The sequence below is a fragment of the Aedes aegypti genome, chromosome 1 (genome assembly GCF_002204515.2).
Source record: "Aedes aegypti strain LVP_AGWG chromosome 1, AaegL5.0 Primary Assembly, whole genome shotgun sequence".
NCBI lineage: Eukaryota > Metazoa > Arthropoda > Insecta > Diptera > Culicidae > Aedes > Aedes aegypti.
This window is the reverse complement of record NC_035107.1, coordinates 203240502-203256774: the sequence shown is the minus strand read 5'-3', so window position 1 is coordinate 203256774 and position 16273 is coordinate 203240502. Positions and strand designations below refer to the sequence as shown.

At 39.5% G+C, this 16273-nt stretch overlaps 1 protein-coding gene across 1 annotated transcript; it reads right to left on the bottom strand.

The window, feature by feature from the left end:
• Positions 1–8509: 8509 nt before the first annotated feature.
• On the bottom strand, positions 8510–9578 carry LOC110674591. The gene is made up of 2 exons (XM_021838701.1): positions 9250–9578; positions 8510–9195 (listed from the first exon to the last, which is right to left on the bottom strand). The coding sequence occupies exons 1-2, from the start codon at positions 9275–9277 to the stop codon at positions 8519–8521; spliced, it is 705 nt and encodes a 234-aa protein (XP_021694393.1). The 5' UTR covers positions 9278–9578; the 3' UTR covers positions 8510–8518.
• Between the last annotated feature and the right edge of the window lie 6695 nt (positions 9579–16273).

The window sequence follows — 16273 nt, the reverse complement described above, 5'->3', positions numbered from 1 at the left end:
CATTCAACATTCGTTGTTCTTTTAATTCCTTTATTTGAATCATTTGAAACATTACATTATTTTTTCATATCTATGATCTTCATGTTACACTATCATCCCAATTTCGTAAAAGTAAATTAAGTTATTATGAACATTTGTTTATAACATATTATATTTCATGTGCCGTGGCAGTTCAGAATGTTAACAGGTGAATTGAATTCACTTGCTTATAAGAGAAAAAGTTTTTTTCAATAAACTTAATTTAAATATATAGATTTATGGTGGCAATAGTAGTTTGCAAAGGATTTTGTCTATGATTATCATAATTTTATTCGACATTTGTTGCAATGTTTCAACATTAGATATTAAATATGATTCTTAAGCACCATACCAGGGAGGGAGCTTCAGAATCTTTTTAAAATTTTATTTTGAATGCTCTGCAGAGCTTTCTTTCTGGGATTTCAACAGATAGTCCATATTGGTACAAATTAAAAGATTTAAATATCGTTCTTAAGACAATGTTCCATTTTTCTCTTAAAATATATAGTTTATGGAAACAAATAGATACAAAAGTCTTTTTGTAATCAATATTTCATTTACTTCCTTGGCCATAAATTATTATCGAAACTAATACATACGATACACGAATGGAAAATGACAAATATGGCAAAGAAAGCTCTCAGTTAATAACTGTTGAAGTGATATTGACAACAATAACCTCAGAAGTATGATATGTGTCAGTGGGGACGCAATGCAAAAAAAATATATTGATACATTTTATTTTCTGATGAAAAGTTAAAGACTTTTTAAAAACAAAAAACATACTTTTTTTTATATGTTTTTGTAGTTGGAAAAAAAAGTGTTGACATGACGATAGTGTTTGTCAACTTAAAAATGTGTATAAAAATCGTGTAAGAGGATCTTTTAAAGACGTTCGGATTTACAACGATATTGCGGCCGCTCAGTTCAACGGGAGATATATTACTGACTAAAAATGTTATATAATAGATAAAAAGCAAAAAGAAAGCCCCCAATTGTTGGGTGGCGTTAGGGTGGTTCACAAATGCGAAATTTCAAATTCAATATTTCATAATATCTGTTATAACCAGGGTGGGTATACGGCTGTCAACTACAAACAAAGCTCGCCTAACAATCATCTCTTGGGCGGGCCGGCCCAAACAGCATCATCTCTCACGCGGGCCGTCCCAAACAGCACAGGTCGAAACGCGGGCCATGCCAGGCAGCAAATGCTGATGCATTTCAACACTCAAACAGCGGGATGCCTAGCAGCGTTGTAAGTCTCGGTCAGCCAATCGGGAGCGTCTTAGAGACTCCCCGACTCAACTGCCTCAGGGTCGGCACGCTTACCTTAATTTACCGCGGACAGGGAATCTTCGCACTAGAATTTAGGAAAACCCAAGCACTTCACTTAACAAAACTCCTACTTTATTTCCTTCCACAGGCTTTATTTGGGCTTCAACCTACTCCTCGCTATCCACTTCTTTCCCACTTTCTTATGTACTAATCTGACCTGTTCACTTTTTGGGGCCCCTTCTTCTTCCGGCTACCACCTGTCCGCTCCTTCCTCCTTCCTCTCGGCCTGGTATCGGCCGCCGGCGTTCTCCTACCACACAGGTATCCTTCGGCCACGTCTGGCCACGCTCTCCTCGGGTTGGCTTGGGGAACTTCGGCTGCAGCTTTCTGGGACCCTCTACGCCTCCTAGGCTACCGATATGTTGACGGATCGGTCTTCGGCCAACGACGGTGCCGGAATCTACCCGGAATATGGCTCTAGGATGGCGTAGGGTGGTAATAGAAATTATGTGGTTTCTATACCAAAAAACGGCGGGGTCCTGGTAGAATGGAAAAGGGTTTAAACCACGATAATAGAAATTGTGGCTTTTTGATGGTTACCTGGTGTCCACTTTCCACTCACTTCTTCCTCACACAACTCTTTGTTGGCTCTCTCTTAACTTTACTTTTCCAATATCAACTTTGGGTTTTGCGACTAGCTTCTTCAGCAGTATCCGGGCAAGTGAACTCCAGTAATTAAATTTTCAACCATAGAGGTTCTTGACCTAGGTCGTCGGTCATTACCCTTTTCCATTCGGGTTTTGGGTGGTGGTGGTGGGTTTTGGGAGCTCGGTGGGTGGTAGCCTGCATGGTTATGGTTAACTGACATACATTTGCCCTAGTTGTATGCCTAGTGCTACTGGGGAAAAACCTAGACAACTACTACGAATACTTCCTGTCAATTTAACGTACAAACAAAATACAAAATCCCCTTAACACTATCAACTGACAAACCGAACACTTACAGCGTTGTGAGCCAAACGAATACACCCACAAAACATGAACGGTAGGCGCACCTCGTTGCGTATACCCCCCCCTGGTTATAACGGACACCACAGGTTATATCCCGCCCCGGCGATATTACATTGTTACGTCGGAGTCTTCGGAATCCATATTGTCGTCATCGCTGTCCTCCAATGATGCATTGACGGACCAAGGCTTCATTCGATCGGCAGTAAAAATAGTGGATGTCTTCTTCTGTTTCAACTGCACTCCAGGAACATCAACGATCAAATAACGGTCATTGCCTAGCGCCCTCTCAACAAGGTACGGCCCCTTGTACTTCGGTTCTAGTTTCTTGCTTAAACCTGTCGCTTGCGGATCCTTCTCCACCAAAACTAGTTCGCCTTCCAGATATTGCCTTGCTGGAAGCCGTAACTTGTCGAAATGATGCTTCTGTTTCCGTTAGTCCTTCTCGATCCGACCAATCACTTCACGTTTCAAATTATCTGCGTTCGCCTCTGCTGGGACTTCTGCAGCGAACATCATCAGCAGCTGATTCTGCATAATGTCCCGTGGGTTATAGTTGAATAGCAGCGTATGTGGAGAAACTTTGGTCGAATCATTGATCATGGTGTTCAGACCCCACTGAATCATACGAAGATGCTTATCCCATGATTTGTCATTTTCTTTCACCATACAGCGCACAGCATCGAGTACGTTTCGATTCTCGCGTTCAACTTGTCCGTTTGCGCGTGGACTGCTAACAGCCACCTTCACATGTACTATTCCGAGATCAACACAGAATTTTTCGAAGTCCTTGGAGGTGTACGCAGTTCCTCGGTCAGTGACAATACGCCTCGCCATACCAAAAATCGCAAAAAAAATCGTTCAGCATCTGAATCACTGGTGAAGTTTTCGTGTTGCGCACCGCTTTTAGTACCACATACTTGGTGAAACCGTCAACGAGCACGATAATGTGTTCGTTCAAGGCTGACGAACGAATAAACGGACCGATATGGTCCAAATGAATCGTATCAAATGGCACTGCGATTTTTTCTATAGGGTGCAACAAGCCCTCCTTTGCACCTCCCTTCGCTTTCACATAGGCACAGTGAACACACGATCCGATGTAGCGCTTCAGGTAGCTACGCATCCTTCGGAACCAAAAACACCTCTTCACAGCTTCTAGCACTTTCTCCACTCCTTTATGTCCAAGATCGTCGTGATAATTGCGGGCGATTCGCCAGCGCGCCCTGGTTGGCACCACCCACTTCAGCCCATCGATACATTTTCTCATCACACCCTCGTCCTTCAGAACGTATTCCTTATGGATCTGCTTTTCCCGGTTCTCGACCGGTGGTTTTGATAAAATCTTCATCATCTCGAACAGTTTAGGACCTTCTCTTTGCAGTAACTTCAACCATTCGTCTTCTTTGATGTTCACTTCCATCACATGAGCAATCACCGGCTCCGGTTCTTCCTACTCCGGTTCAAGAACAGGGTTTCGACTGAGGCAATCGGCATGTTGCATCTTTTCCCCCTTTCGATGCACTAAATCAAAATCGTACTCTTGGAGTTTCAGCAACCACTTGCCAACTACCGGTAACATCACTTTCTTCGCTATCGTTTTCTTCACGGCTTCGCAGTCCGTCACAACCACAAAGTGTCTTCCCAGCAAGTATTTACGGTATCTTTCCACTGATTCAACAACCGCGAGTGCCTCTAGTTCATAACTATACTTCAGGCATTCAACTGGCGAAGTTTTTCGGCTAAAGTAGCTTATGGGATGTAGACCATCTTCCATTTGCTGTAACAGAATTCCGGACAGCCCGTGCGAACAAGCGTCTGTATGCACTTCTAGATTTCGAGCAGGGTCGTACATGACTACGACCAGCTGATTGACAAGAGCTTCTTTTAACTTTCCGAAAGCTGTTTCTTGTTCTTCTTCCCACGTGAACGGTTCATCTTTCTTCGTAAGTCGTGTTAATGGCTCGGCGATAATACTGAATTCCTTCACGAACCGACGAAAGTATTTGGCTAAGCCAAGAAATTCGCGAATATTGCGCACATTCACAGGTTGTGGAAAATCACTGATAGCACGAATCTTTTCTTTTCCCGGTCGTATTTCACCTTCGCTCACTTCATGGCCCAGAAAGTCGAGGCTGACTTTCAGAAACTGAGTCTTCTCCAAATTGACTATTAGACCAAACTCCATCAACCGCTTCAACAGAGCTTCAAATTTGCGCAACACATCATCTACATCACGCCCACCGAGAATTGCATCATCCAGATACACTATAATCCCGATCGAACGAAGGGGTGCGATCACCGTATCGATCATCCTTTGGAACACTGCACTACCGTTACTTAGTCCAAAGGGAATTTTCACATACTCGAAATGTCCAAATGGCGTCGATTGCCAACTAATCGGTTGAGGCAATCCTCGATAACTGGCATCGGCCAAGAATCCTTCACTGTTCTAGCGTTAACAGCCCGATAATCGACTACCATGCGCCAGTCGCCGTTCATCTTGCGCACTAACACTGTTGGACTGTTGTATGGGGAGTTAGATGGACGAATTATATTCGCTGCTAACAAATCATCTACAATAGTCTCCACCACTTTTTCTCGCGAGTACTCCAATGGATACTGTTTTGTATGTATCGGCTTTTCGGCTCCGATAAGTTCAATCACCATCTCACAATCTCTTGCGGTACCCATTTCTAGGTAGTTTTTTGCGAAACATGGTCGATAGTACTTGATCAGTTCAAAAATTTTCTCTCGCTCTTCACCAACACTATCCACGTTTATCTCTTCAGCAACGATAGGTTCATAGGCTCGGATGATGTACACATTATTTTGTGTATCACTCTTATCCGACGATGGTCCACTCTGCCTCTCATCGTTGTGTTGCACCGCAATCTTCTCAATTCGTACACTACCCTTCTCCTTCACGAATCGAATATCTTCACGATCGAGAATGTCCCTTCCGATTATCATCGAGTTCGCTTGAACCTTGTTGGGAACTACACAAACATCGCACTCTACTACAATCCCATCAAGATTGATCACTTCGGCACTCTTTCCCCGAACTTGCACTTTATTACCACCGAACCCTACTAGTTCGATATTGCACGGCTCAACACAGTTCAGTATACCAGCGCAGCTCTCTTTGATCGTAGTTACCGCAGAACCACAATCGTAAAGTGCATCTATTTCAGAACTTCCAACGATCACTGTTTTCACGAAATTGCTTGGCTGACGGATTTCTTGCATGGGTCGAGAAAACGGTTTCGGAGTAGTTTTACCAAAGACAAATTAAAGACCCCCATGTCCCTTGCAGTTGCCCAACATTTTATGGCTCATAAGGTAATCTAGAATGCCGTTCAAAGTGTACTGCGATCTGTCAAACTTGGGTACCTTTTGCACTACCGAGGGACCAAATGCAGTACTAGAAGTGGTACCCAATCTGAGCCCGAGTGGGACGGACCTGGTTTTACTGCAGTTTTTCGCGATATGACCCTTCTGATTACACCGATAGCACTCAAAGTTTGCGTGAGATTTCCCGGTACTCTTCACACTACAATTGGCAGCCACATGACCTTCGCCGTTGCAACGATAGCACTTGATATTGGCACTCAGCGCTCCAGAGGACTTGGCAGATTTCAAGATGGAAGGACGCACATGCCCCTCGGTAGGTTTTAGATCTCGAACCTCTGCCAACCATTTTAGCTGCTTGAGCAATTCTGGCAGTGTACTCACTTGGGTTATGGTTCCGAATCTCCCTTCCAAGCCCAGAGCAATGTATTTGATTATGGCCTCATCAGCTAACTTCCCCTTTCTACCTAATGCGACATGACTATAGAAGTAAGTCTCCAGGCTTTCGTGTGGCAATTTCTTTCGGTTAATCATCGCATGATGAATCCCGACAGCGTCAACGGACGTAGGAAAATCGCGAATCAAAGCTGTTTTAAATTCATCCCACGTGTTCACAGCCACTCCAGTGAACCATAGCTTGGCCGCGCCATTTAGGTTCAAGATTCCACATTGGAGCTTCCATTCGTCGTTACCCTGGTATAGAGCTGCCGCCTTCACAATAGAATCAACCCATTGTTCAGCTGTCGGTGTAGTGGTTATATCGAGATCAAATTGCACTACTAGATCCTTCACATCACGCACATCCAGGGATTGAATCCTGAGAAAATTGAGAGAATCTCTCACGTATCGCTCTCTGTAACTATCATAACATGCTGCACATTATGAGAGACTGTTTATCGTATACTGCTACAAGTTTGATCAGATTGGGGGGATAGTAGTGCATGATAAAACCCCTCTAAACATGCTCCAAGCCTGGGGGATACTGTTGTTATTGGAAGTTCGTGGATTGTTTATCGTGCCAGTAAAGAAAAACTCCTATCCCCAACGGTAAACAAGCGAGAAAAATGGATTTTATCATCACTCTCTCGTTGGGGCTCTCGCTCGCTGCTTCCATTTATCAGACTTGTTACACCTTGCGATACAATGACGATCGTGGACCGCAACAGATGGTATGTTTTTCTTTGCTTGCTTTGATCGTGCTTAATTCTCAAATGAGAGCGAATTCTGCAACGCCTGCGCACATCAAACCGACGCTGAGCGCTTCCCTGAGCAATACCAGTAAGGGCAGCGATCAATTGTTTCATCGCGGCGTCATCCATTGTTCGCATTTTGTAACGCGGATCCTTATGCAACAGTTCTTCAAAACTGAGACGCCGTGAACCGATTGGGGATCGAAATAGCTCACTTTCAGAATCGGATTCTTCTTTAGCACCACTTCGCGGCAAACTTGTCTGGCCTGATATACTGCCTCCAGCCTCCTCCTGGCTATTAGGCACGCCAACCACACTTTCGGCCACGCTCTTAGAAATTTCTTCTTACACCCTTTCGGTCTCGCTCATCACACCGAAAGTCTTACCGATTCTAAAATTGCTTTTCGCGCCCACGATTAACTTAGTCACGCATGCTCAAATGCTAACCGCGATCCCGTAACAAAATCGATCCTGTCTACAGAATTGTGAGAGGATCTTTTAAACACGTTCGGATTTACAACGATATTGCGGCCGCTCAGTTCAACGGGAGATATATTACTGACTAAAAATGTTATATAATAGATAAAAAGCAAAAAGAAAGCCTCCAATTGTTGGGTGGCGTTAGGGTGGTCAAATAATGCATATATTTATTCTCCTTAATCTAGGCTGGAAAGTCAGTCTAATAATATACCGTTTCAGATATGATATGTGTCCAACGGTGGTCAACCAAGTTGTTAACGGATTAACGGTAATTAAGCATTCTTTACTTCCAATCAGAATGTTTCCCAAAGAGCCTGGAAAATCCCAAAACAGAAGTGTTCGGAAGTTTGGGAGGAGCCATGCCAGGAAAACAACCGTGAGATAAATTTAGAAGATATTTTCAAAATACTTTTCTCCTTATTTTTATTGCTGAATTCCTTTGACTCTATTCTGAAGTACCTATATAAGAGTATGAAACAAACACTTTTTTAATCAGATTTAAAGCCGAAAGATAATTATTTTCATGAAAAAAAAAACTTTTTATTTACTCAAATTCCACATGTGAAAGTACTTTGTTTTTTTATGAAAAATGTTTATAACAATTCTCCGGCAAAATTGTACAGGCCTCAAAATATGCGTTTCATTCGGCTCTAAAGATAAAGGAAAAACAACTTTGCCAAGAAATCTAAAAAAAAAATAAAACACAAAAAGAAAAATGCTCTAACACGGTCAACTTTTGAGCTAAAAAAAAGCTTTTTTTTCTTGAATCAGCTTAAATTTTTCCGATCTTCAACTTTGTAGAACAAACTATATCAATATTCCTTAAAATAAAAAAGTTTTGATGATTATCTTCATTTACAAAGGGCCACCCTAATTTTCGTTCCGACCAAAAAAATGCTTTTTTAATAGGAACAACTTTGTAGAACATCATTTTTACGTAAAATCGCAATTGAAGGCGTGAGTTCCATCTTTCCTCCTAAAACCCCAATCCGTCCCACTGTGCGGTGGTTATTTCAAACACTTCGAAGGACCCTCACAAATTAAACATCCAAATTCCACTCGAGCTAAAACAAAGACAATCTTTAAAAAATTGACAAAATGGCATCAATTTTATTTTTTTTTTTCCTTTTGCTGGATGGACGCGAGTTAATCATACTAATAGAGGATCAAAACAAAAAAAATCTTCCGTTTATAATTTATTCGAAACGCACTTGTTTCCGCTCGATTTCCTTGGCCATGAATGATGGTCTTTTTAGAATTGACTTAACTTCTTTATCATTTGTTGCCTCGTCAATCGAATCTTCACTTCTATCATCAAATGCCTTGATTTGCGCTTCGATCTCCTCTAGACTGCTAACAGAGTTGCTTACCGCTGTCTGCAATCGCTTAACAGTATCCTCATCCGGAGACAACTCCCGCTCTGCCTTCTCCAATTCGGCTTCCCTCCGTCTAAGAATAGCAATTTCACCTTCAACTTCCGCCATTTTGATCAAATGAGCATCCATTTCTAATCGAGTTTTGAAATCAAATTTCTCCTCTTTCGCAATGGGACTGTCTTCATCGTTCGCTGCTCTTCTCAACCGGTTCAAACTTTTCTCCATGGAAAACTCTTTCGAAAAACTGGAAGCATACTCGCAGAATTCTTCTCTATCGCGCCAAATGTTCAACTTGACGTCACGCATTTTTGCTTGCTTTTCGGCAAGTTCTGATTCCTGCTTGCGGTAAAGTTGCTTCCAGCTTTCAAACTTCAACTCCACAATCGTTTCTTGAGCCTTCAGCGAGTAATACTGTTTGAGATCGTTTTCAAAACTGACGTTTTGTTCCTCCAATTTCGCGTTATTTTCCTCCAGCGACTGTTCCAAACGTGCAATCTCTGAAAGATGAAATGCTGTCTTCTTTGAATGATAGAGATCTATATTGAAATTACCTTCATTTTCCGATGAATCAGCATCCATCTTGATGTTTTCAACTCGATGAATTCGCCTTGCGTCCGAACTTCAGTTCCAAAATACGCGTAGAACACGTGGTCAACTTCCTTTATGAAACAATAAAAAGGAACGGCCTACTCGATTACTCTCTCGCTGATATTAATACTAAAGCCAAAGTTTGTGTGTGTTTGTCTAAGTTATTGGTTATGTACGCATCGCTGAACACATGTCGCATTTGGCTTACATTCTAGGGAACTCACAGCTTGAGGAGCAAGTGGTTCTGTTATTGGAGCCGTAGCGGAATATGGGGCAAGTGTGCCACCTTAAGCAAATTGTTCTCAAACTTTGCCTAAAGCTTATAACATCCACCAATTTAGCCTCATGAGGATAGTTTCACATCTTTTCATAACCACTGTGGCATTTAAAAGGAAAATAATTTAAAAAGTATTAGTTTTGGAGCTTCTAAAATATCATCCAAAATAACTTATTTTTCGCCACTATGGGGCAAGTGTGCCACCCATATGGGGCAAGACGGCCACCGAATGAACATTGCATGTAATTCTTTTTCTAATGAAATTTTCTTCATTTCCTGTTAATATGACTTTCAAAGCAGACGCTAATCGATAATTAAAAAAAAAAAAAGTTTACCGTAATAAGGGGATGATTTATAACAAGATTCAAAACATGCGTAACTCCCTATTACTCAATTTAAATAACTAATATGGTTATTTTTATCTCCAATCAATACAATATGTATATTGCCCTTATATTACGGTGAATATGTATAATATTAAACTAGATCAGCACTAAATAACGGTAAACTATTGATGTAGATATGTAAAACGGTACTTAATAAGCCGCAAAACATGTTATTATCGAATATTTTGAGAAAAAATCACTCTAGGGGGCAAACTTGTCAGTTATTCCCCTACTATACTTCAGAAACTACTACTGGTGCCTCATTTTGGTTTATTATGATGTTTTTGTTGATGATTTTTACATTTTTATAAATTTCACTCCAACAAGTTTTGTTTACCAGATAGGTGGCACACTTGCCCCAATAAGTATACATTTCAACCAAACTGGATTTCGTATGTAAAACTAAATACTATTTTCGGTCAAATGCCACAATAACTTACACATTTGAATAGTTTCACGATGTACAGTACGTTAGAAAAATCTGTTAATAATTTACCTTTCACCATGCTATTTAGAAACAACGAAATCTTATAAAAATCCACTCAAATTTGGTTGTCTTTGCACAAGTCGATGTAAATACGTGAAAATTGAGCAATTTTCATCATATTTTGATCAGTGTATTGTGAACTATAAGGGAACATATTGTTAAGCTCAAAGAGGAAATAAATATTGTAGTTTTAATAAAAAGCAGGGGTGGCACACTTGCCCCTATGGCACACTTGCCCCTATGGCACACTTGCCCCTATGGCACACTTGCCCCAAAGTCCGCTAATATCTGATGAAATTGATCAGTAGGGTTTGATCAACGTGAAAGATGGTGTGATTTTTTTCGCAAATGGTGTTTCAATGGCATTTGTGGGTTATGAGCAAAGTTGATCTCTTTTACGAAATTTGTAACAAAATTTTAATATGGAATCACAATAAACTGGTAAAATTTTCAGCTGCGCCATCTGTTACAGCATACCATTTTTGTATAATGGTTTGTTTGAAATGTTTCACTGAAATATGTCATCAAATTACCAGGAAATAGCAGTCCATTGCAAGTCATTTTTTAAAAATTTAACCCGTATATGCCTGAGTGAAAGCAAAAATACTAAAACCCTCGCCCCTCAGCGAATACTTAACGGATTTAAATTATGTTTTGTCAGTATACTGGCCCACATATTTAGTTCCTAAAAGTGGCCAAGAGATCTCGAGAATGTTCATGTGGTCGGAGATATTCTGGTGGGTCACTGGGTCAGGTCGGGTAAAAAAGGGCTATTTTTTGGGACACGCCAAGTTGTCTCATTTCAATTTGCATAAATCATAAAGATCAGATATTCAACATTACAAATGAAGGGGGACGGACCTGGTGTAGTGGTTAAAACACACGCCTCTCACGCCGAGGACCTGGGATCAAATCTTATCCCCGAGATAGTCACTAAAAAAAAATTCAGTGACGACTTTCTTCGGAAGGGAAGTAAAGCCGTTGGTCCCGAGATGAACTAGCCCTGGGCTAAAAATCTCGTTAATAAAGATAGAAAGAAAAACATTATAAATGAAGGCTTACCTCTTCATTTATAATGTTTTTCTTTCTATCTATCGTTTAGAATGTACTGGATGTGGCCACTTGGGTTTAATGCCCTAAAAAACCGGCAATAGATTTGTTGGATACTAAACCGTTTCAATCCTCTAACAGTAGAGATCAAACATAATAATTTACTGAAATACGTTCCCATGGGTTTGACACATATGTTTAGATACAAATTGGCCACATTGTCGTAAATTTGAGGCATCCTAGGGACCCAAAATGTTTATTTCAAGGGTCAATAGTCGATTCAGGAAATTATCTGTAACTTGAAATTTGCCTACATCCAGGGGCTCAGAAGTACAGCACCCTTTTCAGCCGGCCTGACCCAGTAACCCACCTGAATAACTCCGGACACATGAACATTCCCGAAATCCTTTAGCCACTTTTAGAAACTAGATAGGGTAACGGTCGTATTTTGGACCCCCTAAGGAAGTGATTTTAATTTTTTGCCTCAATTTATCAATTGCACAGAGTAACCAAGTCAAATAACATGCCAACATATAAAGGAAAACTTCCTCTACGAGATAAAAATGTCCATACGATCATGTAGGATCTAAAAAACGTCAAAAACAACTGCACTGTTTTTCATTATTTTGGACACACCAATACATTTTGGACCCTCAAAGTATATATTTTGGACCCTCGGCATTTTTTATCGTTTGGCGACAAAGTCCACAACACTGTAGGAAAACGGCCCAAGGGGTCCAAAATATATTGGTTACCCTATGTGTGCCAGTAAACTGACAAAAAATAATTTAAATCCGTTAAGTACTCGCTGAGTGGTGAGGGTTTTAATAATTTTTCTTTCACTCAGGCCCAGTGAATCAAATTGTCAACAAAGGAGACGAAACATAAACAACAAAGCAAGCTTGCTCACAACCCGTTTATCCATACTTTTTGCGGATAGGGATACAATCAAAAGCAAAATTGTCATGACAATCACATCGTACAACATTGTTGCAACCTTTTCAACTTGCGAATAATCAGTTATTTCAAACATAAAACCAAATTTGTTGTATGCATTCTGTTCGATAATGTGCCAATGTTTACCAACACAGGAAAAGTTCTAGAAAATTGCAATGCGAAGTCCAGAAAATCGCTGCGCACGTAGTGATCGATCTTTGTCATATTCTGTTCAAGTGATGATAAACTGATGTTGCGGAATAAAATTGTTGCAACAGGAATAGGAGATGACAATGTCTTTGTTGCTGCGTGTTGGGTGATAATTTATTCACTGCTCAGGCCTATACGGGTTAAATATAAATATTTTGAACTTTGAGAGTTCGAGGTCAGTAATACTAGCTCAGACAAATTTGTAAGCGAAATTATTCATTTGAATACAATTTATTCGTGCTGTTCGGAATTCGAATCAAAATGTTCGGAATATGAGGCAGAATTAACACAGTGTTCGGCATTTGAATCAAAATGTTGTTCCAGAGTTTAACGTAATAACAATACTAAAACGCATAAACTCGACATTTTCATTGGCATGCCCAACAACTTACACGGAGAAAAAAATATAGTGTTCGTAATATTTTTCCGGTCAAGTAAACTATATTTTAAGGTTAATTTAGAGATATCTTTAAATATGGTTGATGGTTGTTAACAACTATATTTTTTATTGAATTTACATACGTCAAACGTCAAAATTCAACTATAATTTAGTTGACTAAAAGTGAATGTAATTAAGTTTATAATATTTAGCAATGTTTACACAGCAGAACAAAATCTGCTTTATCAACATATCTGAAAAAATTCACTGCTGCTTTGTCGATCAAAAAAAAAAAACATTGCAAAAATCAAAATAAAAATGTTACTAAGCATAGACTATTCGGAAATTTTGCCCAATTTTGTTATTATTGTTATTTCTTTACGTGTTAATCAACGTCACCTTGCCAGTAGGTTTGCATTGAATAGGGGAAAGTGGGCAGTTTGGCCACCTTAAGGAAAAGTCGATAAAATTGCTGAAAATATTATTAATTTTACGAATGTTTGCATGATTTCCTACAATTTTTAGATGAATACACTAGATCCGCACGATTTCTTTTGTCTTATAAAGTTCACGGATAAATGATTGATTTTTCAAAATTTGTCATTTTTCGAGTCGATTTTTTACTGATGGGGTGATATGAGCACCCCATTTTTGATTGCAAAATAATCTCACGTAATCTAAAAATTCAATTATGTTGTTTCTACACTTGAAAGTTATTAGTATTTATAAACATTCCGTGCAAGAAGATATATTTTTTAAGAACATTTTAACAGTCAAACATCATCATTCTGAAATGATGAAATTTAAACGAGCCATTCGGGGCAAAATGGGCAGTTTTTTCGAACATAATTTATTTAATTTTCTTTGAGTTTTGAACACTGAGTTATAACATGTTTATTGCTTCATTTCATCGTCAGCTTTGGGATTGCATGCTATTTCAGATGAAATTTTTAAGTATTTATGCAGTTTTCAAGGGGTGCTCATTCCACCCCATTGGCCAAACCGCCCCGACTACCCCTAACTTTTTCCACAAGAGTCAGATTGTATTGCGGTCTTCGGCAATGTTCTTCATCTTAACAATACATAACGAGGTCTGCGTTCAGATTTTTTTCGACCTGTGGCGATTTTTCTTTGCAAAAGTAAGTTTCCCATAGTAAATCTCATACAAAATTTGAACGGCTGGCGCTAAAATATAGTTTCACCGATCGAGCTGAAATTCTACACAGTTGTTATGGGACCTAAATGCAATCCAAAAAGTGGACTGGAGCGAGAATCTAATTTGTATCCCACACTAATATCCAATCTAATGAACGTTCATGAAAAAACAACCCTGTAGATTACCCTAGTGTGATCGTTGTGTGCTGTTCAGTGCGTGCCCGCGATCGCGATCGGAAAAAATAGTTCCACGAGTCGGTGTACTCACGAGCCGTTGCGCGTGCATATCGTTGAAATAGTCACTCGGATAGTGATTCCGTATCGAAATGGCCACCAAGAAGGACAAAAGATTGCAACAAAGGTTTGTGGCACGTCTTTCGTTGTTAGAGTCGTCACTCGAAACGGTCGAGTCGTTCATCGAGAACTTTGAAGAAGGGGGACGGACCTGGTGTAGTGGTTAGAACACACGCCTCTCACGCCGAGGACCTGGGATCAAATCTTATCCCCGAGATAGTCACTAAAAAAAACATTCAGTGACGACTTCCTTCGGAAGGGAAGTAAAGCCGTTGGTCCCGAGATGAACTATCCCAGGGCTAAAAATCTCGTTAATAAAGATAGAAAAAAAAACTTTGAAGAACCTCGTGATTTCCCACAAGTGCCGGTGTGGTTAGATTTGCTAGACGAGATTATGTGAAGGTCCAAACTGACATTGAAAGGCTCCACAACGAAGGCAGTCCATTGAAGAAACTTCTCCTAGAAAAAAGAGAATTCGATTCCAGATTGTGTGCAACGAAAGGGTGGTTGATGTACCGGAGAATTGTCTATTTAAACTTCGATCAATCCTGTTATGTATGCAATCTTTTTTATATAACTTACTTTTGCTTTAAAGTAGTCTGGCAACACTGCCGTTCAGTATATTACAAGACATTCAATGAGATAAACCGCTATTTCCTCGAGAAAGTTTTAAATTCGTTTTAAAGTCCGTTTAATTACTTGTTTTTTGAATAAAGAGTACTAAATGTAATCGCGATAGCCTACTCTATCCCAAGATCTCGAAATACCCAACATTTTGGTGTCAGAAGTGGGATTTAGAGGCAAGTTTTCCGGTCGAGAGTAACGCGTTCGTTTCGGTCTCGCGAAAATCAAGATGGCTAACGAAGAGCTAATGGCATCTCTTACCCAGATGTTAGCCAACGCCCTCAAATCCTCCATTGAAGCAGTGCACAGTGGTTCGATCTAGAACAAATGTCGGACAAAACCTCAAACTCTCTTTAAAATAGCTGAAATCATATATTTGACATATTTTATGCCATATTGAACTACTATGGACTTTTATTTTCGATTTTTTCTTGTTTTGGACTAATAATTAAAATATTCAGGTTTGGACAATACATTTTCAACTTTTCCAATCTTGCATACAAAATGGTCAACTTAGGTAGGCTGGTTCGCAGTTATTCATTGACGGATTGAAATGAAATTTTCACAGCATGCCAGGCATTTTTTGAATTTTAACATATGTAATGAGTAATTTTTCCATGCACAACTCCAATAGTAAAAACAACTAGACTAAAAAGTGATTCCAAGCAACAGCACCAAAATTTGGTAATTTTTTTAATTCATTTTTTTCTATTGAGCTGAAACTTTGCACAGTTTTCCAGTTCCATCTAAATCGTCATTTTCCGATATCAAATCTTCAAGTTGAGACACGACTAACTTTTCAAAAGGGTGTATGTGAAAATGGTTCAAAAATATTCAAAAAGCTGCACAGCAAAAACGGTTCGTTCGATTGTTAGACAACTAAAGAAACAAAGTTAGACAACTAAATAAAGATTCCAAAAAAAATACACACAGTAAAAAAAAATTTTTTTTGCATTAAAAACATCATTTTTGTCACAAAAACTCAAATATCTCAAAACCCTATCGGAATACCAACGTATTTTTTTGAGGGAAAACGGTCCATTATATTAGCTATCTACCATAAAAATTTGGTGATGGTAAGCCAATAAACAAAAAAGTTATGATATTTCAAATATTTCATAAATTTGACACTTAGTGAAATTTTTTTTTTTTTTTTTCATTGTTAATATTTTTTAGGACCGCAGTTTGT